The following is a 26,432-nucleotide window of genomic DNA, read 5'->3' on the forward strand; positions in this document are numbered from 1 at the left end:
ATTGACAAAAAACCCAATAACATCATTGTTTCTTAATCCATAGTATACAGAAACAATGGTGAATCTTGAAAAATTCAAACCTCATCGTGTCCATTATTCAACACAGTGACCACAACTCCAAATGATCACAGATCAATAAAATGGCAATGAGGGCAAACAAAAGCCGATGAATGTCTGAACATCCATGACCTCCTGATAGAGACCTCCACATCTGAGCAGAGTCACACTGCAGGACAGAACCGGGCACAGCATAACACTCACCGCCGGTGCTTCAAAGTGGTGTGTGTGTGTGTGTGTGTGTGTGTGTGTGTGTGTGTGTGTGTGTGTGTGTGTGTGTGTGTGTGTGTGTGTGTGTGTGTGTGTGTGTGTGTGTGTGTGTGTGTCGCTGTGTTTAAGTTTTTGTTGACCCCCAATGGGCCATATGGCAGCCAACACAAAGCCTCAGCCCGAACCCTATCAATGCTGATACTGGCTCACTCCTGCTCTCAAAGGTTAACAACAGGGCACTCAGGCATTCATACACACACACACACACACACATGCCCCTTCAGACCCCCCCCCCTCGTTTATTTACAACTCTTTCACTCGCTTCCCAATCCTTTCATTTTCAGAAGGGCTCCTTTCAGAGCAGGGCGGCAGCTGGAGGGAGGCAGGCTGACAGCAGGGCTCGGCCGACTCCTTCCAAGCCACACATTAACTACTAATTACCCCCCCCCCCCCCACACACACACACACACACACACACACACCCCACACACCCACCCACAAAGCAAGAACAAGATAACCAAAACACTTATTAAGTGTTTTCAGCATAAGCCTCTTCTCCTTTTTCCATGATGAGGCATCTTGACACAAGCAACAACCGCTTTGATCCAGAAGAGATTCCATTTAAGACACACACACACACACACACACACACACATACACACATACACACCTCCTGGGGCTACAGATCTGCCACTACTGCACAACACCACTGTGAAAAAGCGTTCGGGGATGACTGATCTGTGGAAGTAATATCTTTGCTGCCTCTGGGGAAAGATGAGCGGCTGCAAGTTTGAGCGACGGCATGTTTTAACCCTTCACCCTCTGTGTCTCTGACAGCAGTGTACTGCAACTGCAGGTGGGCGTGGTACAGTGTGTGTGTGTGTGTATGTGCAGAATAAAGTTATATAAAGTCGTTCTCTTGATCATGTATGGCTTCATTCACATATTAAGAGCTTAAATTGATGCTTTCCTTTAGAATACACATCATGATCCCCTTCATATTCTGCTTCATTTTGCTTCTCAAATCCAGCTCAGTGTGCTTCTTCTGCTTTTGCGCCCGACCTTGCACATACCTTGACCTTGAGTGTCTTATCATTCTCCATCTTCAGCCCCTGGAAGGAAACACACACAGTTTCCAGAGTCCCTGACATCATCTGCTTGCCTCCACACGTCTGCACACAGGAGGCCCACGGCTGATATTGTCTTCTGATAATCTCTGTGACAATCTGTATGTGTGTTGTTGGGTGGGTGCAATAAGTCTTTAATGACACATACGGTCAGACTGATACTGTACACACACCTTCACACACCCTTTTGTATAAGGGGAAGAGTCAACATGAGAGCTCTGCGGTTTTCCTTATATGCAGATCACTCCTGTGTATCCAAACAAAGACTAAACTACATGTGATGTGTCCCTGTGAGTCAATGAAGGGCCACATTACACACACACACACACACACACACACACACACACACACACACACACACACACACACACACACACACGTTAGTTATCTGCAGTGTAGTTTGATGTAGTTTCTGTAGTGTTAACGTTGTTGTACAGTTGTGCGGCCCACACTCGTCATGTGTGGGTGAGCGTTACCGTTGGTGAGGAGGGTCTCTTTGTTTTGGCTGTCAGGTGTGTGAGTGGTGAGGTCGGGGGGGGGGGGGGGTATTTCCGCTGACAGTCACTGTCTCCTGAAAACTGATTCCTGTTCGGCTTCCCAGGTATGTGTGTGTGTGTGTGTGTGTGTGTGTCCGTGTGTCCGCACGTGTGTGTGTGAGAGAGTATCAGGAGTGCTTTTAACTTCCAGGTGGTGACTCAGATGCACTTTAGATAAATTCCAGTAAAGATGCAAATTGAAACCCACCATGACTCACTTTGGGAGGCTTTTTGTCCCTCAGTGGGCAGGGAGGTGTAACACTGCAGGACATCCGGAGCTGAACACAAAGTCCTGCATGAGACAACATTCAAACACTTGCAAAGTAGATAGTTGTTATTTTTAGTCTATCCATTTGTAAACGGCTAAACAAACTACAGACTGGGATGAATCAGGAGTTCAGTGTTTCCTGGAATGCGAAAGGAAAAATGAAAACTATAGGACCTCCAAATCTCTCACTTTTGTCTCGAATAAAACACAAAACAACATAAAACCAACTTAGGGTTTTGGAACATAGACACAGACACACGCACAGACGTACATACAGGCACACACACACGCGCCCGGTCAGTGTGTGTACAAAAGGGTGGAGCTCATGGATTGGGATCAGATTCCAACTCGGTGTGCCAGCAAGGAATCCGAGGCGAGGTTTCATGGGAATTCCGCGGCGTCACAGCTCAGTGAGATGTCTCTGGGGGTCGCTTCTCTCTAGGTGAATCCATCTGGACGGAACCAACCCTAACCCACCCTGCCTGCGTGCGGACATGGAGCGCGTCCGGGCCTCTCCGCGGGCAGCGCGTAAGAGCGAGTGGCTGCGGAGCGCTCTGGCCCATCACCACTGCCCCGACCCCGGCGCGGAGAACGAGATCATCGTCCTGGCCACCGGCATAGATCAGTACCTGCAGGAAGTCTTCCACCACCTGGCTCACACCAGCAAGGAGGACACGGTGTCGGCGGAGGATTTCACCGCGCTTTGCTCCGTGCTGGGGCTCACCGGAGCGGAGGAAGGAGATCCGTGGAAGAGGAGAGACGCGCACGACGAGGAAGAGGAGGATGAGGATGAGTTTAAGGGTGTATGTTCAGAGCTTCCAGACCGTTTGTACTTTAAAGACTTCCACTCGCGGCTGTGTGGGTATTTCCGTGTGCGCATCGCGCGTAAAGGCGCCGGGGAGAGCGGCTGGCGGATGCCCGTGACCGCGGACACGGAGCTGGTGGAGCGGGAGATCCGACTCAGGTGGCCGCGGGTGAGGAGGAGGAAGAGCGTCAGCTTCGATCTGAGCAGGGACCAGACTGGACATACGAGTAGATCCGTTAAAGGATCGGACAGAACCGGAACTGAAGAACAGGAGCCAGGTAGTCAATGACACACACACACACACACACACACACACACACACACACACACACACACACACACACACACACACACTCAATATGGGGTCAAAGGTCACCTGTGTGCTCGAGGCGACTACATCTCTACCAAGAGATAAGAAACATCTTGTTGGATTTAGCCCTGACTTATGAAAGTTTCTTCTTCTTCTACTCTAGACGAGGCCGCAGGTCTAAGAGAGTTAGTGGAGGACCTCCGCTCGGCGCTGCAGGGGAGTGATGCCCGCTGCTTGGCGCTGGAGGTGGCGCTCCAGCGGCAGAAGACCCACATCCTCCCTGCTCCCTCAAGCCTTAACGCGCCCGCTTCAACTCCTACAACCTCCATTACTCTCAAACATGGAAAATTGGTCCCAACAAACAGAATAAAGGGACAGTTAAGCAGCATGGGAGGAGAGGTGGGGGTGAGGAGGCTGGCGAGGAGGAGGGACATCACGGATCCTCTGGTCAGGGAGCTGAAGCTGATCAGGTCCTCGCGCGACGGACAACTGGAGGAGGCTATTAAGTTCAATCAACGTCTGGAGGAGGAGCTGCAGTGGGCCTACAAGGAGGTGCGGAAGCTGCATGGAGGGGAGTCGGCACTGCGGAGGGAGAATGCCCAGATCAGGTGGGTGTGAGGGGCTGTGAGGTCTGACTGCTATCTATCTGAGCTGTGAGAGGAAGGAACATGAGCAGATCTTTGGTTTGCTCTTTGCTGCCCGTCAGGAGACGAGCAGAGGAGGCCAGGGAGGCTCTGAGTCTGGGACTGCAGAGGGTTAGACAGATCCAGGAACAGGCTCAGGCTGTGCCACAGCTCCAGACCAGGATCACCCAGCTGGAGGCTGAGCTGCAGCAGTACAGGTACACACACTGTGAACGTCTGTCTGTGTGTGTGTGTGTCTGGGTGTGTGTGTGGGCGTGTGTGTGGTCTTGGGCAAGTCGAGGAAAGTGCCTGGGTGTGTTTGTGTTTACATCATTTGCCTCTCTGCTGCTCTGCTGATTTGAAATTCAATGCCCTCAGCCCGGCTCAGGTTTCACTCCGACTAAATGAGAGTGAAGAGTCAAAGCAGATGGAGTTCAGTTCCAACAAACCGCCGCATTAACGCACAACAAAGGCTCCTCTCTCTGCACTGGACACATTTGATTCATACTCATCTGACTTGTTCCCTCAGTGTGTTAAAGCAGAGCAGAGCACAACGTTGCTTATGTCTCAGATGTGTGTGTTCTCCATCACACACACATGCTGACCCTCTGCAGACACGTTTGGCCTCCAGCTTCACATTATGCAGCCGCCAGATGAGTTCCATAAAAAGCTTTACCTGTCTGGTAGCACAGAGGAATGAGGTCGTCTTCATTAAACAGGCCCACACCTGTGAAAGGCTCTGAAATAACACACACACACACACACACACTGGCTGGCTCATTCAGGGGCGACTCCACCCTCTCTATTAGCACATTTGCGAGGTATTTGAGGCGTCTTCTCACCTTTTCCTCCTGTAGATCCTGCTGCACCTGCACCCCCGCCCTCGCCCGTCCACTCCTCTGTCCCACAGCAACGCTTGACGACCCTTGTGGCAAAACAGGTGAGTGACATCTGATATTAGGAGTGTGTTCTCCGATTTCCTGTCTCCAAATGAGTCCAACTATGACTCAGCATCTTCATCTGTCTCACATCTCCTGCTCATCCAAGAGAAAAGGCACCGATGAAGTCATGACCACGGGCTTGTGTTTGGAATTGTTCCACTCTTTTCCACATGCAGAGTGTTTGCAAAGAGCGGTGGAGGGGAGAGCTGCCTCTGATGAAGAAGAGGAGGACAGGGGGAGGCGGGATGATGAAGGACAGTGCTGCCTGCACGAGGTGAAGAAGCTCATCAACCAGCTGCACGGCTGCAACAAAGGGTCGGTGCTGACGACTGTGAACCAGACGTGACTCTCTGTTCAGCCAAGCTCAAATGTGACTCCTCTTCCTCTTCTTCCTCCAGTTGTCAGAACCCGGTGGTCCACCAGCTTCTTTCTCAGAGTCGCCTGCATGACCCAAGCCCCCTCATGGTGACTTTGGACAGCAGGGGGCGCTGTAGCCTTAAAGGACAAAACCAAGATCAGCTGGAGGTCAACAGCTTTGACAAGGAAAAGGTACAAGAAAGAGGATATAAATGTACAGTCTCATTACAGTGATGAGTGGATGAAGATGAGTCTTGATCCTGGGCTTCTGCTCCTGTTTAGCATCGGCCCGAGGAAGAGGAGGATGAGAGGAAAGAGAGGCTGCGACTGTCTCTGCTGGAGGCGAAGCTGGCAGATGCTCTCAGACTGCTGCTGCAGCTACGCAACAAAGTACAAACAGTACACACACACACACACACACACACACACACACACACACACACACTTCTCCAATCTTCAGCTTTACACTTGCAGCTCTTCACTGCCATCTGCTGTCTGTTCCATGTGTCTCTCTCCCTGTCTGTCTCCAGAACGTGTCCCGCAGAGCCCTGGGGAAGATCGTCATGGACGCTCTGGATGTGCACAATAGGAGTGGACATGGTAGGACAAACCTTAACCCTCCATTTGTCCAGATTCTATTCTCTACTTGTGCTTTGTTTAAGTATTTCTAACCACTTTTAACCCATTTGTGGCCTACCAAGGTCGGCCTCAGGTCCTCCAGGTAGCTGACGCCTTCTGTGTCCAGTTGTCCTCCAGCGATCTCCTTGGAGGAGGAGGAGGAGACGGAGGAGCAGAGAGGGAAGAGAAGCTCCTGCCTCCTTCCTCGGGCCGCCGAACCAGCAGCGTGAACACTCGGCTCATCTCATCCTGTTAACTCTGCTGCTGTAGCACTTAACTGTCCTGTGCACCATCACAACGCACACAGACACACACATACACACGCACACACACGTCTCTATATTTATCTGTGTAGCCTCACAGCGACCTCACATTTTAATGTATTTAAAGATTTATTTTATTTTCTGCTGTTCTACTGTATATTATATATCTATTTAATTGTATTGATTGATTACTTTTCTTTTAATCTAATGTGATTGAGTGCCCATTTAAGAGCAAATCAAACTGGAGAAAAGGAGTAAACTCTAATAAATGTAATACCTGAGACATGTTTTTATATTGTATATTCTCTATGTTTGCACTTCTGTTTACTTGTTCCTTTACATTTATATTGAGTTTTTATCCTGATGTCATACATGGAGGCTCAAGTAAAAACTCCCACTCTCATGCTGCTGTGTTTTGTGTAAGATCACTGGAGAACAAAGGAACAAAGGGATGATATGAAATAATAGAATCCTTTATTTCCAGCAATTGACAAAGTCCTGCAGGGAGAAAGCCCCTCCCCCTCTCCTCCCCCCTCCAGCCTCACAGCAGAGAAACACAGGGAACACCCAGACCTCAGCCTGAGTGGAGCTGGACAGGTTTTGTCATGGTATGTAGTCAGGCTGGATGTTGGCAGCCTGAGCGTCAGCATGGTTTCCCTGTGAGTTCAGGGGTCAGAAGCTCTACAGGTTAATAAGGCAGGAAGTGGGTTACAGGTTTGAGGGCTGGATGCTTCGATATACAGGGAAACATCTGGAATCATAGCAGGGGGGACACCGAGTTCTGTTTCTGTCGGTGTGGCTGCAGTGTTTGCTGCGTGGGTTTGAACCTTTCCAGACTGATTGAACGCCCTGCAGATCTCTGTTCCATCACTCTTTCACCATCAAAGCCCACAATCCTGCAGATCTCACATGAACTTCTTGTGTTGCCAGGGACTTCCTGTCTCTGACGTCCCACCTGCCCCCCTTCATCACTGTATCGTTTAAGGTCATTATTAAATTAGACATCAAAATCAACTTACTGTACATTCAGTTATAAATCAAAGCTAATTAAAGAGATGCTACTCTGTGGCGAGCCTAGCTCCTGATTGGTTACTCTGAGTAGAGCCTGGCTCTCATAGGTTAAGGCCATTCTATAGTTTGTGAGTATGTTTTTCCTGCACAAAACAGGGTGTGGGTGTGTGTGTGTGTGTGTGTAAGGTTCAGGTTGGTGTTAGGCACGATGCTTCTCATTAGCTGTACCACCCATCTAGTGTGGCTAGTGCCAAAAAGCTCAACTGGCCCGATGCAAAGAAAAGAAAAAAACATATAAGGAAAAGAGAAATATGACAATTACAGAAAAAAAACATTGTGACAAAAAAATTTAGCCAAAACAAAATGACAAAATAAACAGCCTTATATATAGAATAAATATAGTATATACAATTTGCTTTGTGTGCATCTAAAAATAAATAGACAAAGCATTACGTGCCCCGCAGAAGTATTCACAACTTTCCATTGACGTGGCGGCAGAAGGCTGCACGCCGTCAGTGAGACAGTGAGGGACACAGACTGAGAGGACACACTGAGGACGCAGTCTGAGAGCGAATCAATGTGGGATACGAGCCGAATGCTGCGGAGAATAAGATGAAACAATGCCACTCTGGGTTTACACCTGCGGCCTCCAGTCCATCCAGAGGTCACGTGGATGCTGTACACTTAAATGAATCCCTGCATCACAGTGCTGCCCTCTGGTGCCCGTTTAGAAGATTACAGTACTTTGTGCACATGGACAGTGTGTTGAAGTCGCTTCATCTTACAGTGGTTTGCTTAGAATCCATGATATTAAACAAAAATAATTCAACTAAAGAGTTACAAATCACAATTTTAAGCGTAAATCTCACAAAAACAATCAATCCAAAGGAAAAGATTTTTTTAAAACAATAATGTAATCAACAAGTTTTGCATAATCAGACTATGTGCCCTGCACATGCGTTCTGCTGGCCCCTTCAAAACAGCACAGGAATCTGACAACCTCCAGTCAGGTTAAGCATCACATGCAGCTTTCACATACACACACATAGGGTGAGCGTCTGTACTCGGTACAGTCTGGCAGATTGGCCGAGTGCTGTTTCTCTTTTTTCACCAGTGACTTCCTCTATACTCCTCCTCCTCCTCCTCCTCCTCACCCGTAGGCCCTAACAGAGAGACTTCACTGCAGTCTCAAAGTGAGTCTAGCGGCAGATACTGTGTGTGCGCGTGTGTATGTGTGTGTGTGCGTGTATGAGTGACAATGTACAAAAAATTGATGAATGAGATTTTGCTTTTTGATGAAGCATCAAGCGATCAGTCAGCAGCAGGCTCCTCCTCCCTGACCACAGCTGGAGAACTATTTCATTAAAAAAATGTATATTATTATTTTTTTTTTACATTTTAGCGACCAGAAGAAAAACACTGTATTGTGGTGTGGCAGGATTTGACTCCATGTTGTAATTAAACGTTGGTTGCTCTCTTTACGCAATCTGAGATAAGAAGCTTGGCAACACAAAAGACAAAAGTGTCAAATACCAAACACGTCAAACGGTTGAGAGACTTCTGAGAACATCGCTCGTCTGAGAGGAGAAATGAAACTTTTACAAACAGCTGCATAAAATATTGGCAATCCCCTCTGATCTGGTACCGGACGTACCGACTGAACCCTCGTGAGCTCATCCTGACTGAGGCAGTTTTTCCACTTTCTCGCAGCCTGAACTGTGTGTGTGTGTGTTCTGAACACTCAGGGATGTTTGTAGTGAGTTGCAGCACGTTGAGCACCTTGACACTTACTGTATGCCTGCACTGGGCAACACAACGCTTGGCTTGTTGCAGAAGACGTTCCATTTTCCACTGACGTTTGCTTACGACTAACCGAGGAAAAATCCAAATCTTGGATTCACGACTTTTCACAATCACAGTAATTGGAAAATTTGGCCACAAAATACGACATTTGAATGTAGATTTAACAGCTAGAGTTCTTGACTTTAGAGGGCATCTTGACCCTGAGTGAACCTACATCCATTCCAGTTTACTGAAGGGAAATCTGGCCCTGTTCATGAGCCAGAGGGGTTATGGGTTGGGTTCGTGTCCCTGTTCCTACTTTAACTAATGGGAGCAGAGCCGAAAGGGATTTTGGTACGATTTTACCTTCGTGGTCTGGCAGAAACACCACCCTGTTAACTGTCATAGGACGGGCCAAAGAGAGAAGAGCTACAGCTACATTACTACGCACTCTACTGAATCAGAGATCAGACACGTGGGAAAGTCACATCTCATATAATATCCATTCACTCCTGTTTACATCATAGAGCACTTGGTGATTCTAGGCTTGTCTAGGTTTCAGTTTTTTGCGGTCTGTCTGTCTGTTTTTACTATTTGTCTTGGTTTCAAGTGTTAAAGTTTGATCTCCAAAGTGGGAAAGGCTAAAGTCCCCATTGAAAATAATGAGGACAGGCCCAACAAATCGATCAGATATTGATTCATATCAAATGCATTATTTACCAACAATAAGAATCATTGTCAATAGTATAATAATAACAAAAGTGAATTAATAACAAAAGTAGTAGGACTCTGTTGTTAAGTAAAAGTAAAGAAAGGAGAAGTGAAGTCAGCTGCTTGGCTGAGACGCAGACGTGTGCGTGTGCGTTGGTCGTGATCACTGTCCTGATATCCTGATGGGGAAATGCTGTCGCCCTCAAAGTTCACTACCATTAATTCAAGACTTACAGGAGATTAGCCCTTCCATTGTACAGTTGCTGTCCAGCTTTAGATAAAAGTTCAGATGATGTTCGTCAATGTTGTGTGCTTGCGTGCGTGCGTGCGTGTGTGCGTGTGTGTGTGTGTGTTGTGCGTGCGTGCGTGCGGTCTGGCACCGTGCGTGCATTCAGTTTCCCGCGTTGGAGTCTCTGTCCCCTATGAACCAGCGCATGTGGAAGCAGAGGGCCAGGAAGCCGGTCCCCAGCAGGTCGCCCAGGGCCGTTAGGTAGGGGATGGAGAAGTTGTCGGGGTCCATCCCACGACCCCACATCCAGTGGACCATCCAGTCTGCCAGGTAGAGGAGGATTATCACCTGAGGAGGACAACAGAAAGGACCGGGCGTGAGCTGCAGAAATACTGTGTTTCCCATCTCTGCATTGTGCTGAATAGTTCCTGGATCCAGATGTGAGATCTGATCACTACAGACCACTGAGATCCTTCCTCCATGGACTGGATTCAAGCAAGACAAACAAGCTGAAACTGTTTAGTGCCTCTGTGTGTACCTGCAGTAGAGCAGCAGACAGGTAGAAGCTGATGAAGATGGGCGTCAGGGTGGTGTGACCCCCCCTCAAGGAATTGATGGTGTAGAGGAAGACGAGATGACCCGGCGCCACCAGGAGGAAGAGCACACGGGCCGAGCGAGAGTTCACAGCTGAGAGAGAGAGAGAGACAGAGAGAGACATGAACCTCACACATATTGCTGGATGTTAAGTGTTGTTTGTTTGTTGTCTTGGAAGGATAAAAAGATGACGAGACGCTGCAGGAGGCACAGCGGTGGAATGTTCCGCCGCCCACAGACTTACTGGAGCCGAAGAAGGTGACGCAGGGCGTGGGGCATTTCCTGGGGACGGGGTTGGGATCCCCCAAGGGAAGACCGTTCATGTGCAGATAGGTGGAGATGCGGCTGGCCTGTACTGCAACCAGGTTACCGCCCACACCTGGGACACACACACACACACGCAGAGGGTGCAAAACATGAAAACAAAGAACAAAACTCACTCAACACAGTTATCTTGTTATACTACATTCTGACTTCTCACCGTTGATGACCGGGGTGAAGACGGCCATGCCAGCAAAGTTTGGGTTGGTCACCGTCTTATCCAGGATCAGACCGCCGACACTGAAGGACACAAGAGAATGGATCATAAGTACAATCAAAATATATATAGTCTATATGTTTACATTACTTTTATATTCAAAGATGATCGGTGTGTGTGTGTGTGTGTTACCTGCTGATAGCCATGGCGATGATTACCGGCTCCCAGCCTGAGTACAGGACTTCCCTGGTTGACGGGATCTTCCTGGCTATCAGCACCCAGAGGGGACACATCGCCACAAACACGGCACACACCAGCGGGTTGGCGTAGTTGTTCCCTGCACAAGAAGTAGAAGAGTCACATAAATAGTGTACAGTGTGAAGTCAGTGTTGGTCTCTCCTATGGCCAGTAGGGGGCAGTGTGACTCTTAGATTCACACTACAGGTTAGAGACCAAACATTGACGCAGACTCGCCCAGACACCAACTGAGAGTGTGAGAGCCAAAATAACACAAATAAGCTTAACATAGTTAGCGGGTGTGAGTGAAGGCCTCAGACGGTCAGACGGAGGAAGGAAGTGTGGGATCACACCACATTCTGGTCAGCTCCTTTGCATGGCCTGTGCATGTGTGTGTGTGTGTGTGTGTTTGTGTGTTGTCTGTCTGGTATGGAAACTGGAGTAGAGCTGGGTGTGGTGGTGGCGGTGGTGAAGACACTATCACTGGCTAACAATAGAGACACATAGCTGAGGTTGAGTGTGGGCGGCTTTCATTAAGTCCAGACGGTCGTCCTCATTTATCACAGCAAGCCCGACACAAAACAACAACAACAACAATAATAATACTTATAATACATTTTCTTCAAATTAGATTCCAGTGAGTCCTTTTCTTCACTTCTGCTGGGGTTGATATTTGTTCACTATCACAGTTCTGTAACAGCACTTTGTACACACTGGCTTACAATGGATCCATTTCCTCCAAAGCCATAACACTTATTGATAATAATCCTTAATGTACTTTTAAACTATTAATTAAAATTACTAAGTATACTATTACAACATATTGATCTGTGACATTGGTCCAGGATTGTTCATGATCACATTGAAGCCTTGTGAATTTGAGGAAAGTCACACAAATCTGGATCCAATAAGCAGAATTCCAAAGTATTTGATCCTGAGATGAAACTCTTTGTCTATTCATATGCTGACATTTAAAACAACAAAGAAGAAATGGTGTTTACACAATACTCCCCTCCTTTGCTTGTGAACTCCGCTGTTATCATTCAGATATTTGTTTAGTAACGTGTTTGTGTGTGTGTGTGTGTGTGTGTGTGTGTGTGTGTGTGTGTACGTGTGTGTACCTAGTTCCTTGTACAGTCCTGTGGAGATGCCTGCCAGCAGTGACAGGGTGATCAGGTCTCCCAGGCTGGCAGCGATGGGTGTGGCCACGTTATCAGGATTGATACCAACCTTCCTGGATGCAATGATCACACCGATCATGATGAGCCCTGAGGAGTCAAACACATCCAATGTCAACACACAACAACGCCACAACAGTGGAAGCCCAACCGGCCTCCTCTGGTCCCAAATGACTCCTACAGACAAACCACAAATGTTCCACTGGAATTTCTATCTCCATCTAACTTTAGACGTTGGCATTGGCACAAAAAATCCCAGAAGTGTGTGATAAGACAGAAGTGTGAACATCACAAGTGTTCTATAGTTGGTACCTAGCAGCAGAGAGGCGATGAAGGCTGTGGCCACACTGGAGGCACACAGCAGCACGGCGTGGCCCAGCCTGAAGTGGCCCTCTGGGATCCAGCCGAAGATCACAGCAGCAATGGAGGCCAGGAAACCCACGACTGTGGCCTGGACCTGGACGCATACATACAGCATATACATTCAATAGAGTATGGAAGAGTGGAGAGTGTACAACTTACAACTATGATTGGATTTGTTGTAAATAGATGCATTGATAAAGTATCTTCCCCTGTAAAAATCTGTGGTGTTATCTGTGGTTGTTGTGTGTAGTGTATCTGCTCAGTCAGTTAGATTCCCAGTACAAACAGAAGGATGTGTTCTTGAACGCAGCACCAGTGTGACCCAGCATGATTGCACGCTGACCCTGAGTGACAGTTGGTGTCAGCACCCAGCGCTCCTGCTCTCAAGTGTTCCAGGAACTATGGACTCTCCAAATATATGACATGTATGACATAAGCACAAGCCCACTGCATCAAGACCAAACACAGAGCTGGACTCTGGCCGGGGAGAAGAGATTTTAGAATCAGGATTTGGTCAAATAAAGATTTAATGCATCAATGTATGTGATCTGATTACTTTGTGTACAATACATCAGTGTGTTCTGTCTTTCATATTTCATTTATATATTTTTTATTTTGTCCTCCTTTTCAATAACATGGTTTCTTTAATTTGTCACTAATATTTTGTGATGGTATCTCATGTACCTGGATGAGGGCCAAGTTCCCCATGATCATCTTCCACATGTCCTTGGTCGTGTCCATCTGGCCAATATTAGCCTGAAGGAGAAGCAAGAACACACAGCATTAGTCTGTGATAAGGTCACTGTGCACACTGAGTGAAAACAAGCAAGTCTCCTCAAGCCCTCTCATGAAATGCCCACTCTGTCCTGATTGGCCGGCTCAGTGGGAGTTTCTGTCTGATGATGTCAGCATGTGGGCACTTGAGGAATCATGGGTTTATTTTACTGGATGTATTTTTGTGGCGGGAAAGTTTTGCTAATTTAATAATGTTTAAAACATCCCAATAATGTTACAGAGCAGCTGAACCCTGTAAAGACTGAACACATCTTCCTGTTGTGTGTTTTTCTGCCACCTCGTGGAAAAAACATGGATTCATATGGTTTCATATATCAACATTTAAAAATAGAAAACCAATACGACTTCATTCATATTTGTATTTTTCTTCTACAAATGAACCTAAAAAGCTCACTTGGACACACACACACAGCTGTGGACACACAACTAAACAAACGAAATCTGAGCCTTTTCTTTAGCCCAAACAGGTTTTATGTTGCTTGTCCTTCTTGTCACTGAAAGAAAATGAACAAAGAAGATGAATCAAACTGTAAAACAAACAAAGCGTCTGTTCACTGCAGCGCTCCAGAGACTCTGAGGCTCTGAGGCTCTGAGGCTCTGAGGCTCTGAGGCCCCTTTTTGCTCCTCTCTGCTCCTCTCTGCTCCTCTCTGCTCCTCTCTGCTCTCTGCTCTCTGGGCCTTCAGGAGCCACCAGGCTGGCTTAGGATTTGGGCTGCCTATGATATTCATTCAGTGAAGGCCAACGTATTATTGTATTATTTGTGTGTGTGTGTGTGTGTATGTGGCTGTTTCAGCATGTGTGTGTGATATGGCCTCTCAGTGCCATCAGAACAATAGAGTGTCAGTTTTCTGGACAAAGACACTCTGATCTCTGATCCCCCACCCTGCCACCGACTCCACTTATCTCATCCCACCCTCCTCTTCCACACTACACTACACTACACACACACACACACACACACACACACACACACACACACAGTCTCAATCGTCAAGTGGCTGTGGCTACAGTAGGCTACTGTGTGATCGGGGCTATGATCCCAGCGCTCATCCACATTGAGAGGAGACAAACAGAGGATCTCCTCTTCCTTCCTCGACTCAGCATTTACATATGCAGAGCGATGAGCAACATCTGGATGCATGAGTACACATAAACAAACGTACGTGTGAGAAAGCTCATCTCACGCCTGTCAAAAAATCTGAATTGATCCAAAAGAGGAGCAGTCCAGTCTGTAGCTCAATGCAGCAGCTAGTAACCTGAGAGGAGCAGTGTGAGGAGCAGTGTGAGGAGCAGTGTGAGGAGCAGTGTGCAGAGGAAGGGCCACTGCCAAGTGCCTTGGTCAAGAGCAATGGCAAGAGGATCAAATAAACACACACGTGTGTTTCTGTGATGGTGGTGAAACTGGAGTACGCAGAGGAAAACCACACACAGATTCAGATCCAGCACTCGGCACTGCGCCACCTTGCTGCCCGTAAAAGGTGAAAGCCACGCAGTAAGCAGGCATCGAGCCCACGACCTCCTGCATGCTGAGCAAGCGCTCGTACATTTGAGTTTATTCTTTTAAATCAAGTATCATCCTTTTAGTGGAATCCAGTGAGTTTGGGGTAACACACACTGATAAGACAGTTCATGGCAGAGAGAGACAGGACACGAGGAGCAGCTCAGTCTCACTCTGCTGTGCTGAGGCTGCTTCCCTTTAGATGCTGGGATTTGAGGAGGTTTAAAGTCGTGGCAGCATTTCCTCTGACCAGAGACTTTGCATAACTACAACAACCATCTCAGAGTACACTGATGGAGCTCAAACACTGATTGCCTGATGCTGGATGTGTTGCTCATCAGTCAGACAGACCAGTGGATGTGGTCAAAGAGGATCTATTGTCAGGATTTTCAGGAGTGAAGTCGGCTTTTGCAGTAATTATCTTTGTTTGTTATCCACCTACACTCTTTATGGCTGCATCTCTCACAACATGAAAACAGGTTGCAAGTGCTGCCAAGAGGAAATAATACACACTCCAAAATACGCCCAATCAATTGGGATCAAAAACCCAAGAGAAGTTCAGTCTGAAGAGTCAGAGCAGCTGCACTTCATGCCGTCTGATGAAACTGAGAAAGGAGGAAGTGTGGTTGTGGTGAAACGTTCACAGGCGATCAGGCGAAGAAGAGGAAAGAAACTAAATCAAATAGGAAACCTGTCATGTGAGACCTCCCACAGGCCGCCAGCGCACGGATTATATGACTTTTACTGAGTGATAAGCGCATTAGGAAACTAACAGAGGTCTTAATCTGCTCATAATGAGTGACTGTGTGGAAAGAAATGAAGTCTGCTGGGGCGAGAGGGGCCAGGAGTGAGAGAGGGAGTCTGGCCTACTTTAGGATGATGGTGATGATGATGATTAATGCTTTTGGGACAATGCACATAATTAAAAAAGCTGCCATGCATCAGGTCAATATCCTTTCACACACACAAAGGAGCTATACATATATACGCTGTAAGTGAATGTGTATCCACGGTTACTTACAAGCATTAAGAGACATTAAAGAGGTAACACCGCCTCAAACAGACTCACAAATCAATATCAAATCAACATCACTTTGCTAAATGGGTTTCATCATTTAAGGATTGTCAAGCAAGGAATAGAAACTCATCACACGGCAGCACTTTAATCATTATCACTGCATACTGAGACCATTCAATCAATCAGGAGTGTTAACCAATCAATACCTGGGACGCCTCTTCATGAAGTGAACACACCTGATCTGGGTGATGGAGGGTGGTTGAACATGCAGTGTTGTGGGTCAATGGTGCAGAGGAAGAGACTTTAGTGTCTTTATTAGGTAAACTGTACTTTAAATCAGTTTACACCATACTAACAATAGCAACAATGACAATAACAATGACTCAAAGCTTAATTAAAGTGATTATCTTTGACTTTGAGCCCCTGCTCTCCATGCTAGGTGAGTAATCAGCTTCATCCCTTGTTTCCCACAGGTCAGTGGAAAGAATGTGAGGATTGGTGTGCTTCAGAGCAACGCAGGGCAAATTCTCTTAGAGAAATGTAAGGGTGCACTGCTGCGGCTGAGATCATCTGGTTAGAGACGCTGCTGCAGGTCACTGACCCCTCAGACTTTACAATACACAGAGGAGTCATTATCTGTGAGCTCTGAGTGAAACACGGTGCTGTCGCTGAGATGTAAAGCAAAGAGCTGACACCTGACACCTACCTGCAGCACCAGGGTCTACCCAAGGAGCTGCATTCACACACCAGGGGGGCTCCTACAGTGTGCCTGCCCTGCTCCATCCTGTGTGTGTGTGTGTGTGTGTCTCATTTGTCTGCTGCGCAAAGAGACACCTGACATAAGTTTGGCGTTTAACCCCGAGGTGAACCGGCCTGTGCAGTCAGGTGGAAGCAGGCAGGGAACACAGAGGAAGAAAGGAATGCTGCTGCTATCAGTTTGTCCAGAGAGAAGGTCAAATTTGGCAATGTTGACCCCTGACCTCTGGAACTATTAGCCGCATTAGATTGTGTTTAAGGTTGCCAGGTTGTGAGGCAACATATAGATTGGGCAACTCTTGAAGGGGAAAACACTCGACACCTTCACACAAACAAAGGCAAAGCAACACTCCAGGCTGAATGTAGACAAAGCCCTGTTTTACATGTGAGGGGGTTTGATAGTCGATTTGTGTTTCATCATTTTACTTTAGGTTTATCTATGCACACTGGTTACATATAACATAGAATTAGCAGTTCACACAGACACACACAGACCCATATCTTACCGCTGTGGAGAGTCTTGAGGCCAGCGTCATCTCCAGGTTTCCTTTGAGTCCCAGCAGAGCAGGGACCAGGATGAAGACCTCTGTCACCTCTGTAAACACCGTCCAGTGCTGGAACACACACACACACAGGGTGGAACGTCAAGTTGGCTCACACAGATATCAGATTGACAGTGATACTGCACACCTGTATAGATGTGATTCATCTCCCTGACCTTGTTCTTCAGTATTGATTATGAATCTGAAACCAGAGCGCTGTGATGGAGCAGATCCTCTGTCAGGTCTTTATGTATCACAAAGGCTCTTTAACAAGGTCGCTGGAATGATTTATCATCCACCTCTGCTCCTTCTGTCCTTCTGTCCTTCCATCATGATTCATCTCCCTCAGCTTAGACAGCTCATGTTATCTTATATATCTTAAATATTCATTCCTCCACAAACTGCTTTAGCGGCCGTTCTTTGCTGACTTCTACCTCAGCATTAAAAAGGCTTTGCTGTGCCTCATTACATCCAGAGCCAATGACAAACTTTAAAACAAGGTCCGCCAGGAAAGAAAGAGCAAGGCCGGCTGAGTCTGAAGGTCAAGGTGGACGTTGCTCTGATTCTATTAGATTGCCTCTAATGACATTTTCCGTCGTGGTTACGCTTTGAGGCATGATCCTCAAACCCCCCCAGCCCTGGATCCTGGCCTTCCCCCTGAGCTGAGAGGTGGGCCTCGCTGTGACTCACTGGGCTCGTCGCTGTGGTGAAGCGCCTCCTGCTGCGCCTCCATTAGAGTGCATGCAGCGATAGCAGTTTTGCGGTCTACTTTGTGGTCAGAAGCTAAGGCAGGACCCATCGATCCGTCTCTATGAAAGTGCTTATCTGTGCTGCTCCTCCCACAGGCCCTTAGCACTTACAGTCCAGCCAGGCCAGAGCTAAATCAATATTCACCAGGCTGAGAGAGGAGAGGAGAGGAGAGGAGAGGAGAGGAGAGGAGAGGAGAGGGAGAGGAGAGGAGAGAGGAGCAGAGTTGCTACACGTTTCACACTCTCGCCCTTCTTTCGCTCTCCTTTCTGTTCTAACTGCGTTTCCCTTCCTGAGTATTGAGATGCACATGAGCGATAAGCTTCGTCGGCGGCGGCACATTGCGGTGTGAGTTCTATCTAGTAGGCGTGGAGACCTCAGTGTGGTTTAAACCCCCTGCTGTCTGTCCACTTGCTGTCGTCAGGCCAAGCGGAGCTCCTTTCAAACTGCCAGCCCCTCCGCTTGGCCGGCTGCCCTCTGCCAGCCCAGCAGCCTTGCGAGGAACCTCAGCGAGCTCCCAAAGCACTCCTCTCTCCTTTCACTGCCGCATGTTTTCATGCTTTCAGTCCCACTGCCCCTATCTCCTCCGCCTCCCCTGCCGTGATATATGTTGTCGTCTCCATGGAACGCTGGCCCCGAGCCAAGGAGCCTTCCCTCCCCGCGGCCACCTTCTCCCTTCTGGGAACTCTACTGGACCACTCCAGTATCTCCATGTACAGACCTATAGGCGCTCTGGTATGCGAGCCGCGAGCCCACGGAGCGCTCAGGTTGCCAAAATGAGTAAGAGGTCGCGATGATCACTCTTACTTACTGTATATACGCTGCAGGGGGCGGAAGCTGAGCTGGATAGCGTGCGGCCGGCGACGCAACACAGTTGACGTAAGAGAAACTACGTCGATCTTTTAAATCTGCTGGGATAAATTTGGGCCATGGCTCACAAGGAAACTCCTGCCATGAGGGTCAACTTAATGTGATTCAGGCCCAAATTATAGTGTTTTGCAGGTGTGTATCATCTAAAAGTGCCTTGGTGCAGAGCTTCAAGGTGTGCAGTGGCCATGGGTGTTACCTCGTATAGAGACACGGACCAGATACTAAATAAATATGAGCGGTCAGAGCGGATCTTAGTGCCATCAGGCCATCTGGGACCCTCAGTGAAAGATTAGCCAGGGTTCAGGGGCGACACAAAAGCATTCTAACCTGTAAACTCTCCAATCTCAGGTGCCAACAATGTAGCTGTCTCTGCCTGTTGTCGGGGGTAAATAGATGGGAGCTGATATGATGTTAATGATTGTTGGACGTAAGACGTTTGGGCTGAAAAGGAACGACTTCACAACATGAACAGAACTCTTTTTGTTATATATTAGCAGCATTGACGGAGGAGAAACCAGACCTGAGCTGAGCTTCACCTCCTCCCAGGTGAATGGAGCCGGGTTGAAAGCAGGAGTAGAAGCAGGAACGAAGCTTCAGTGTGTGAGTGTGTGAGTCCACTCTCTGGAGGATTTGTGTCTCGTGTGCGGTCGGACCAAATTGTCCTCTTGTGGCGTTTAAACTTTTCTGTCAACTCTGGCTTTCCTGTTTACTACCGTCCGTATTTTTAGACTGTTTTTCTGTTTTGGAGGCTGAGGCAATGTCTCATTTGTGTGTGTGTGTGCGTGTGTTATTGTGGCTGTGTGGACAGACACACAGACGGTGAGGACGATACAGAAAAAAGAGTTTCCTGACTTTTGACTTTTGGAGAACTCGTGACCGAAAATCACCTGTTCATCCTTTGACGCTCACATTTCTAACCGACCTTTACAAACACGTCTAACCTTTCTCTCCTCGCCGTCCTCACAGTCCTAAACTCCGTCCTGTTGGCAAGAGACTGACACTTTTAGGTCATTACGCTCATGCCAAGTCACTGTGCTGAACTATGCAGGCCTCGTACTCCCCTATAACGGGCTGAACCTCTTCACTGATCCGGCCCCCCGAATGGGAATGAGGCCAGAAGCTGTGCGGGTGTGTGTACGTGTGTGTGTGTATGTGAGTGTGTGTACAGACGTTTGGGAAGGTCGAATTTCAAATGGCTTCACAGATCTATCAGGCCGGGCTGAAATGTTTAAGGTTAGTTAGAAGAGAGGAATAAATGGATTCTGTGTGTGTGTGTGTGTGTGTGTGTGTGTGTGTGTGTGTGTGTGTGTGTATGGGAGAGTCAGATCTTCACGCAAGGACAAGAGGATTAGCTGAGTTGGCGCTTTGTGGTGTCATGGAGAAGGAATTAGGCCAAGAGACGACCTGCTAGATCCTCAGCCCGGTGCACTGAAACCTTTGAGCCTCATGCTGCGTCTCAGTCCGTCACAGAGTCGCAGCCGGACGTAACCGCGGCCGAGGAGGAGGAGGAGCAAAAGGACGACACGGCCCTGCACTGTCTCTGTCCGCTCGTCCTCACACTCGCCTCCAAAGGAATGGCGCGCCGAATGTTTTGGAAAGTGGAGAAACCGCAGCAGCATGGTGCCGAAAAACTCGAGGCGGCCGAGTGAAAACGTTTGACCTCAAACCTCCGCATTCCTGTTTCAGTGAGACTACCTGACCGCACTTTAATGGGAGCTTTGACGCTATGCTGCATTTTTTTAAACTGGGCTTTTGCTTAATTGTAATGTGCTGCCATTCTAGCTGCTCCAAGAAACTCTCCTCTCTTCTGCCCCCCTCTCCCCCTTCTCTCTCTCTCTCTCTCTCTCTCTCTCGCTCTCTCTCTCGCTCTCTCTCTCTCTCTCTCTCTCTCTCTCTCGCTCTCTCTCTCGCTCTCTCTCTCTCTCTCTCTCTCTCTCGGGCTCCCAGCTCTTTGGCAGTGGCGTGGGTGTACGCTGTGTGCCTGGCCTGGTCTCCTGGCAGCCTGACACCTCCCACTTTATCTGCATCGTTTGCTGACCTTAAAGGAAATATATGACCTGTCAGCTCCACACTGCTCTGCATCTCTACACTCACAATGCTGCACTTTTATACATAAATACACAAAGCTCAGCCACGCAGGGTAATTATAACTTCAGTTACATTCTTATTTTAGAGGCAGAATGGGTCCAGCACACACACACACACACACACACACTAAAATAAACCATCTATTCCTATTCTCTTCTTTTCTATTCAATAACCTTCTTATCTGGTTGAACAGCCCTTAGTTCTGGCCCGTTGCCATCTCTTCTCTTCAATGTGCAAACAAGCTATCAATGCTTTTAATATCATATAAGATCAAGTATGGTGTGAAACTTCATTTGAACACAAAACGACACAGTGTGTACGGACATGTGCCATCCCCGGGGACAGACAGACAGACGGACAGCAGAGGTTATGTAAATGCCCCCGTGGATTGTGACAACCGACACCCCTCCACCCGGCCCCACAGGCATATGCCACCAGATAGGCCTGCAGAGGAGTGACACACACTCGCCAGGGCTAATGGAGAGTCACAAAACCAGTTCATTGGAACTCATCGCAAAGCAAAGAACTGGGTTTGGCACCGGGCGACTCCACGTCACTCACAAACACAACTATCGCCACTTTCTGTTGGTTTTTAAGGACAAATCTGCCACCGCAGCCTCACAGAATACACCTCCGGCTGCAATGTTTTGCCAGTCAAGTGGAAGTCAAACAGTGCGCTTCATTTGTATTTACTCGGGGTAAATAGAAATGAAGCGCTCACATGAAAAGTGTTTCTATTGTTCAGAGAGCGTAGCAGATTAAACACTTATTAAGAATACATTTGACATTAATTCCTCCAGGGAGTTCTTCAGAAATATGCACCAAAAGAAATCTAATAATTGGTCTAAAATTCTATCATGTCTCAATTCACCAGCATCTTCATCTTAATGAGTCTGTTTGTTAGTTTGTGAATCTCTCACCTGGACGATATCAAGCACCATTCCTGCTGCGACTGTCCCGAACCCGGCCAGCAGGAACGGGAAGACCACCTGCAGGCCGATGGAGAAGGAGGTCTCCTTGAGGGGCGCTGGTGGTTCTGGGCTCTGGTCATTGCTGGTGTCGTCGCTCTCGTTGCTCTGGCTGGCGTTCTCCAGGAGAGCGTCTTCCTCCCGCTGACCTTTGGCGTTGGGCACGCAGTCCATCACCGCCACAATCTCTGAGCGGTCCTCATCCTCCCCAGTCTCGCTGGCCCTGTCTGTGAAGGATGTGACCTCTTTCAGCTCATACTCACCCCCAGCTTCTGGGGTCGCCTCCTCCGGACCCTTGCTGAGGATGACCGGCTGGACAGAACAGTTAGAGTCGAGGAAGGCCGGGGTCAGGGGGCCTCCCTCCTTCTTCATCTCGATCGCCCCGGTGGACATGTCGATGTCGGGGAGTTTGTCTTGCTCGTTGGACCAAAGTACCATGCGGACGCCTTCAGACGACACTGGGCTTGATAGGAAAAGGTCAGGGTGTCTCGACCTAACAGTTGTGGCGAAGTCAGAATGGAATTGGTCGCCTGATCTGGTTTTGAACCTGATCAGTCTTAGTGATTTATCCCATTAAAGAGGCTTATAGGGAGCGGTGGTCACTATTAAAGATGAAGAGAAAACCTGCAGCAAAGCACATCTAGCTGTGCACCTGCAGAGCCCGTGTTCCTGTCGGTGCTTCGGGAGCAGAACCAGTATGTTCTCCATTCAACGCAAGGTGCTCAGAGTAAGCCGGCCAAAAAAGAAGTAAGCATACTGGTTTAAAACAAGAGGAGAGAAAGGTTTGTTTCTGGCCTCACCGAATCGATCCCCTTCAGGAAAACAGTCCTTCAAAGTTTCTGACAGAAAAACAAATCAGAGGTCTGAAGTGGCCAGATTGCAGCGCAGACTGGTCACGCTCTCGCTCCACTGATCGTGTCAGACTGGTCGGTGTACCGGCTGGGATGGTCTCACCTTACACCACGTGGCTGCTGGGAGGGTTTGAGGGGAGATATTTAAAGGTCTGCAGCCGCAGCTTCGTGTTACTGGACTGCAGGAAAATGTTCTTTCCAACTGTAGTACACAATCACCTGAAAGAAGAGGACACATTCAGAGATTGATTGCCTGACTTATAATAGTAAATAGACCTTTTGACACTTTCTAACACAAACACAAGAATGTTATTTGCACTATTCAGAATTCAGAATTTCTGCATAAAAAGGGTTACAGAAAATAGCCAGAGAACAGAAATATGAGCACTTGAGCACTTAGAGGATCTAGTGTTTAGAAATAAATGACTCCCTGACAGGTTTCAGTGTTTGGAAACATACAGTTATTATCTATGAGGTCAGTATAATGATAAAGGAGTCGCTCTCATTTCATTTTTCGGAATATTAATGAATAACTGAGTTGTTATCTCGACAAAAACAACATTTAAACACAATTAGAGTCACAGGGCCATCACGTGGGACAGTAAAAAGCATTATAAAGGGACTTAGTGTCTTAACAAAAGGACATTCAGTTCTTGTTTGCATATTGTATGTCTTATTAATATTGGAGGCCTCAGTCAGGAACAATCTGCACTCGAGTCAAAGCAGACACCGACATCATTCAGCGCCAAATTTCCGCCCGGAGGCTAAAAATATTCTACCATTAGCAGAGGTGTTGTGTACATCCTCTGGAAACGGACGCACACCACTGTCAAATCAACGATAACACATAGAAGGCATTTCCTGTCATATCTTTAAAATCCCCTACTAAAATCCCCTACTAAAATCCCCTACTAAAATCCCCTACTAAAGATTGTGTTTACCACATACACTACACATTCAACTACATTGAAAAGTTATTCAGATGAACTTCATTGACCTTGAAAAATCATTCAAAAACAATAATTAACTACCGCATAAATGTTAATTGTTGTCTTTCAAATAGTAATTTTCCAATGGCAGTGTATTATCTATATCAGTCAAGATAAAGGGGGAACTTTACAGCCTTGTGAGTGATGTGACTTATATTACCCACTTGTTTCCAAACAGCAGAAGCTATATAGCAACATCACTGCAACTTTTAATATTTGTCAACAAAACCTTTTACTTATTATTGACTAATGTATTGGAGAAAAGAGAAATGATGACAAAGAAATGTAGGTCACCAAACTTGATCAAATAGGCAACTAAAGCAAATCTCAGCAAATTTGTTAGATTTTCCTTTTTGTTGTGCTTTGCTGTACTGCGATCATAAACTGATCACAAACGTTTCACCAAGTTTTAAAAATGCTTTTATTGCGAAATGCAAACTGCCTTGATTCCTCTCTAACTTTTTCTGCCTTGACGCAGCTTTCCTCCAGCCCGCATGTTGCGACATCCGCAGAAAGACTTTGGCTTTCCCCACTGAAACAATCCTCTGCTTAGTAGTCAGGACCAACACCGCCCGAACCCAACATGGCAAAGGCGTAAATTAGTGCTCCCCTGGTCAGGACTGAATAGACGAGCCCTCCTATTCTATTCTGCTGCCCATTTAAACAAGAGCAGAGGGGGTTCTGTTCCAACACCAGGCTGGAGCCACTGCCACTGTCACCGCTAGTATAAGCGAAGGATCATTCAAGCAAAAAGACACAGATATGTTCCTGCCTTTAAACAAAACAGCCTCAATGTCTCCATGTGTGTGTCTATAAGCTGAGCTGCTGCAGCTGGAGACGCCAAGTGACACATTCCGTCAGATAATAGACACACACACACACACACACACACACGCACCACACACACACACACACGCTCGCACTCTTATTCCGTTAAATGAAATTGCAGCTAAATCATCCAGCAGGTTTGTGCCGTAAAACAAAGGCAGCTCCCCGGTTGTTTCTTACCTTCCTTCCGTGCCCAGAGATGAGGCTCCGCGGCGGCCGTGTCCGGTCTCCGTGTGTGTGTGCTTTGCTCGGTGCTCGGTGTATCTCCACCTCCTGCAAACGCGCGCTGGCTGAGGCGTGGACGCCGGTGCGCGCGGCTTTATGTACCGTACCGGCCCCGCGCGGCTCTGTAATGGTTAATGGCAGTGAATGGTTAACTCCCCTCGCGCGCGGCTCAGGCTGTGTCCCCGTCCCTCCTGACCCGTCACATTGCACCCGTCAAGTGGCCCCCACCGCCCGGCTGCCTGGATGCGCATCTATAATACACCCGTCCGGTGCAAAGGGGGCCAGGAAGCCACAAGGCGGGCCCTACACACACGCACACACACACACACACACACACACACACACACACACACACACACACACACACACACACACACACACACACACACACACACACACTGGGCTGACGATACCCCCCCCCCCCCCCCCCCCCCCCCCCCCCCACCCCGCACACACACTACCACCACCACCACCTCTCGTCTCCTCCTTCCTTCGTGCCCATGCGGTGCCAGTATCTCTTCCGTGATTCTACTAATTTACTACCAGGACTCTGACAGAGAAGTTTAAATTTAACACTGAGCCTAAGATTCCGTAATGAATGAGCACGCGCCCTGCCTCAGTACAGTGTAACCTGACTGGACAGAAGTGGAATCTTAGTCACTGATCTACTACAAAAATAAATAAATGCAACGCTTATATAAGAGAAAGTTTCCAGACTTCTTAGAATGACCCTAAATACACTAGAAAGAGGCTGTGAAAGAGATGTTGAATGGAAATTGTGTTTTTTTTCTTGGGTAAATAATAATTATATTCCTGTGTAGACACTAAAGAGTGACTTGTTAAAACATTTCCACTATCAATGTAATGGACGTAACGTGTGTATGTAGCAGTGACCGCATTCATGGCCTGAACTGACCTAAGGAGTGAGGGGAGAAGTACATTTTGATAGATTCTACCCCAGAAAAACTCTTAATATATAACTCTGAATATAACTCCTTTGAATTATGTGTTGATTTGTAACTTGAGATGGAAACGCTTTCCAAATGACAGAATTGTTATACAGATTCCAAGGTTATTTTCATTTAGTGGTTCATTTTCAATATTTTGCAATACAATGTGCAAAATTGCCCTTCACCGCTGTGCATAACGAGAGAAAACCTGTCTTTTCCAGGCCCCCTCTCTTACAGCTGATCAGACTCAGATCAGGCCTGAGGTCGTGACACCCACCTGTGTGCCAGTCAGCAACACCACAATGTTTGTCACAGATATAAGCAGAAAGCAGCAGATGTGCCTTCAAACTGTGCTGATGTAGCCCAGTGCTTTCTTCATCTTTCATATCCGGTTAATCCTCTGATGACCCCCTCATATTTATTTTGCAATTCCTTTAGAACAAATGTGTTTCTATATCTTGTTTCTGCAATGTTCTGTGACTTGTTTTGCTCCAATATTTGCATATCACCCTCTTTAATAAACAGTATGTACGGATGTATGGTGTGTAGCTGTTTGTACATGTGTGGGTCGGGTGGGATGCTGCTGCCTCTTCATGCTGATCCCGGGA

General features: G+C 47.5%; 2 protein-coding genes across 2 annotated transcripts; one reads left to right on the forward strand and one right to left on the reverse strand.

Moving 5' to 3' along the window:
- The first annotated feature begins 2,500 nt into the window (after window positions 1-2,500).
- On the forward strand, window positions 2,501-6,500 carry LOC142991208 (EF-hand and coiled-coil domain-containing protein 1). The gene is made up of 9 exons (XM_076141251.1): window positions 2,501-3,281; window positions 3,477-3,921; window positions 4,020-4,154; window positions 4,794-4,876; window positions 5,054-5,192; window positions 5,276-5,426; window positions 5,517-5,624; window positions 5,765-5,834; window positions 5,936-6,500. Exons 1-9 carry the CDS (start codon window positions 2,693-2,695, stop codon window positions 6,106-6,108), a joined length of 1,893 nt encoding a protein of 630 aa, XP_075997366.1. The 5' UTR covers window positions 2,501-2,692; the 3' UTR covers window positions 6,109-6,500.
- Window positions 6,501-9,387: 2,887 nt separating this feature from the next.
- Window positions 9,388-25,086, reverse strand: slc41a1 (solute carrier family 41 member 1). The gene is made up of 11 exons (XM_076141253.1): window positions 24,830-25,086; window positions 21,934-23,051; window positions 17,273-17,380; window positions 13,383-13,454; window positions 12,648-12,792; window positions 12,279-12,425; window positions 11,113-11,257; window positions 10,924-11,003; window positions 10,687-10,821; window positions 10,387-10,535; window positions 9,388-10,196 (listed from the first exon to the last, which is right to left on the reverse strand). Exons 2-11 carry the CDS (start codon window positions 22,417-22,419, stop codon window positions 10,011-10,013), a joined length of 1,653 nt encoding a protein of 550 aa, XP_075997368.1. The 5' UTR covers window positions 22,420-23,051; window positions 24,830-25,086; the 3' UTR covers window positions 9,388-10,010.
- Window positions 25,087-26,432: the final 1,346 nt, after the last annotated feature.

Source organism: Genypterus blacodes, unplaced genomic scaffold (genome assembly GCF_046128005.1).
Source record: "Genypterus blacodes isolate CSIRO-AG114 ecotype Tasmania unplaced genomic scaffold, CSIRO-AGI_Gbla_v1 ptg000017l_1, whole genome shotgun sequence".
Lineage (NCBI taxonomy): Eukaryota > Metazoa > Chordata > Actinopteri > Ophidiiformes > Ophidiidae > Genypterus > Genypterus blacodes.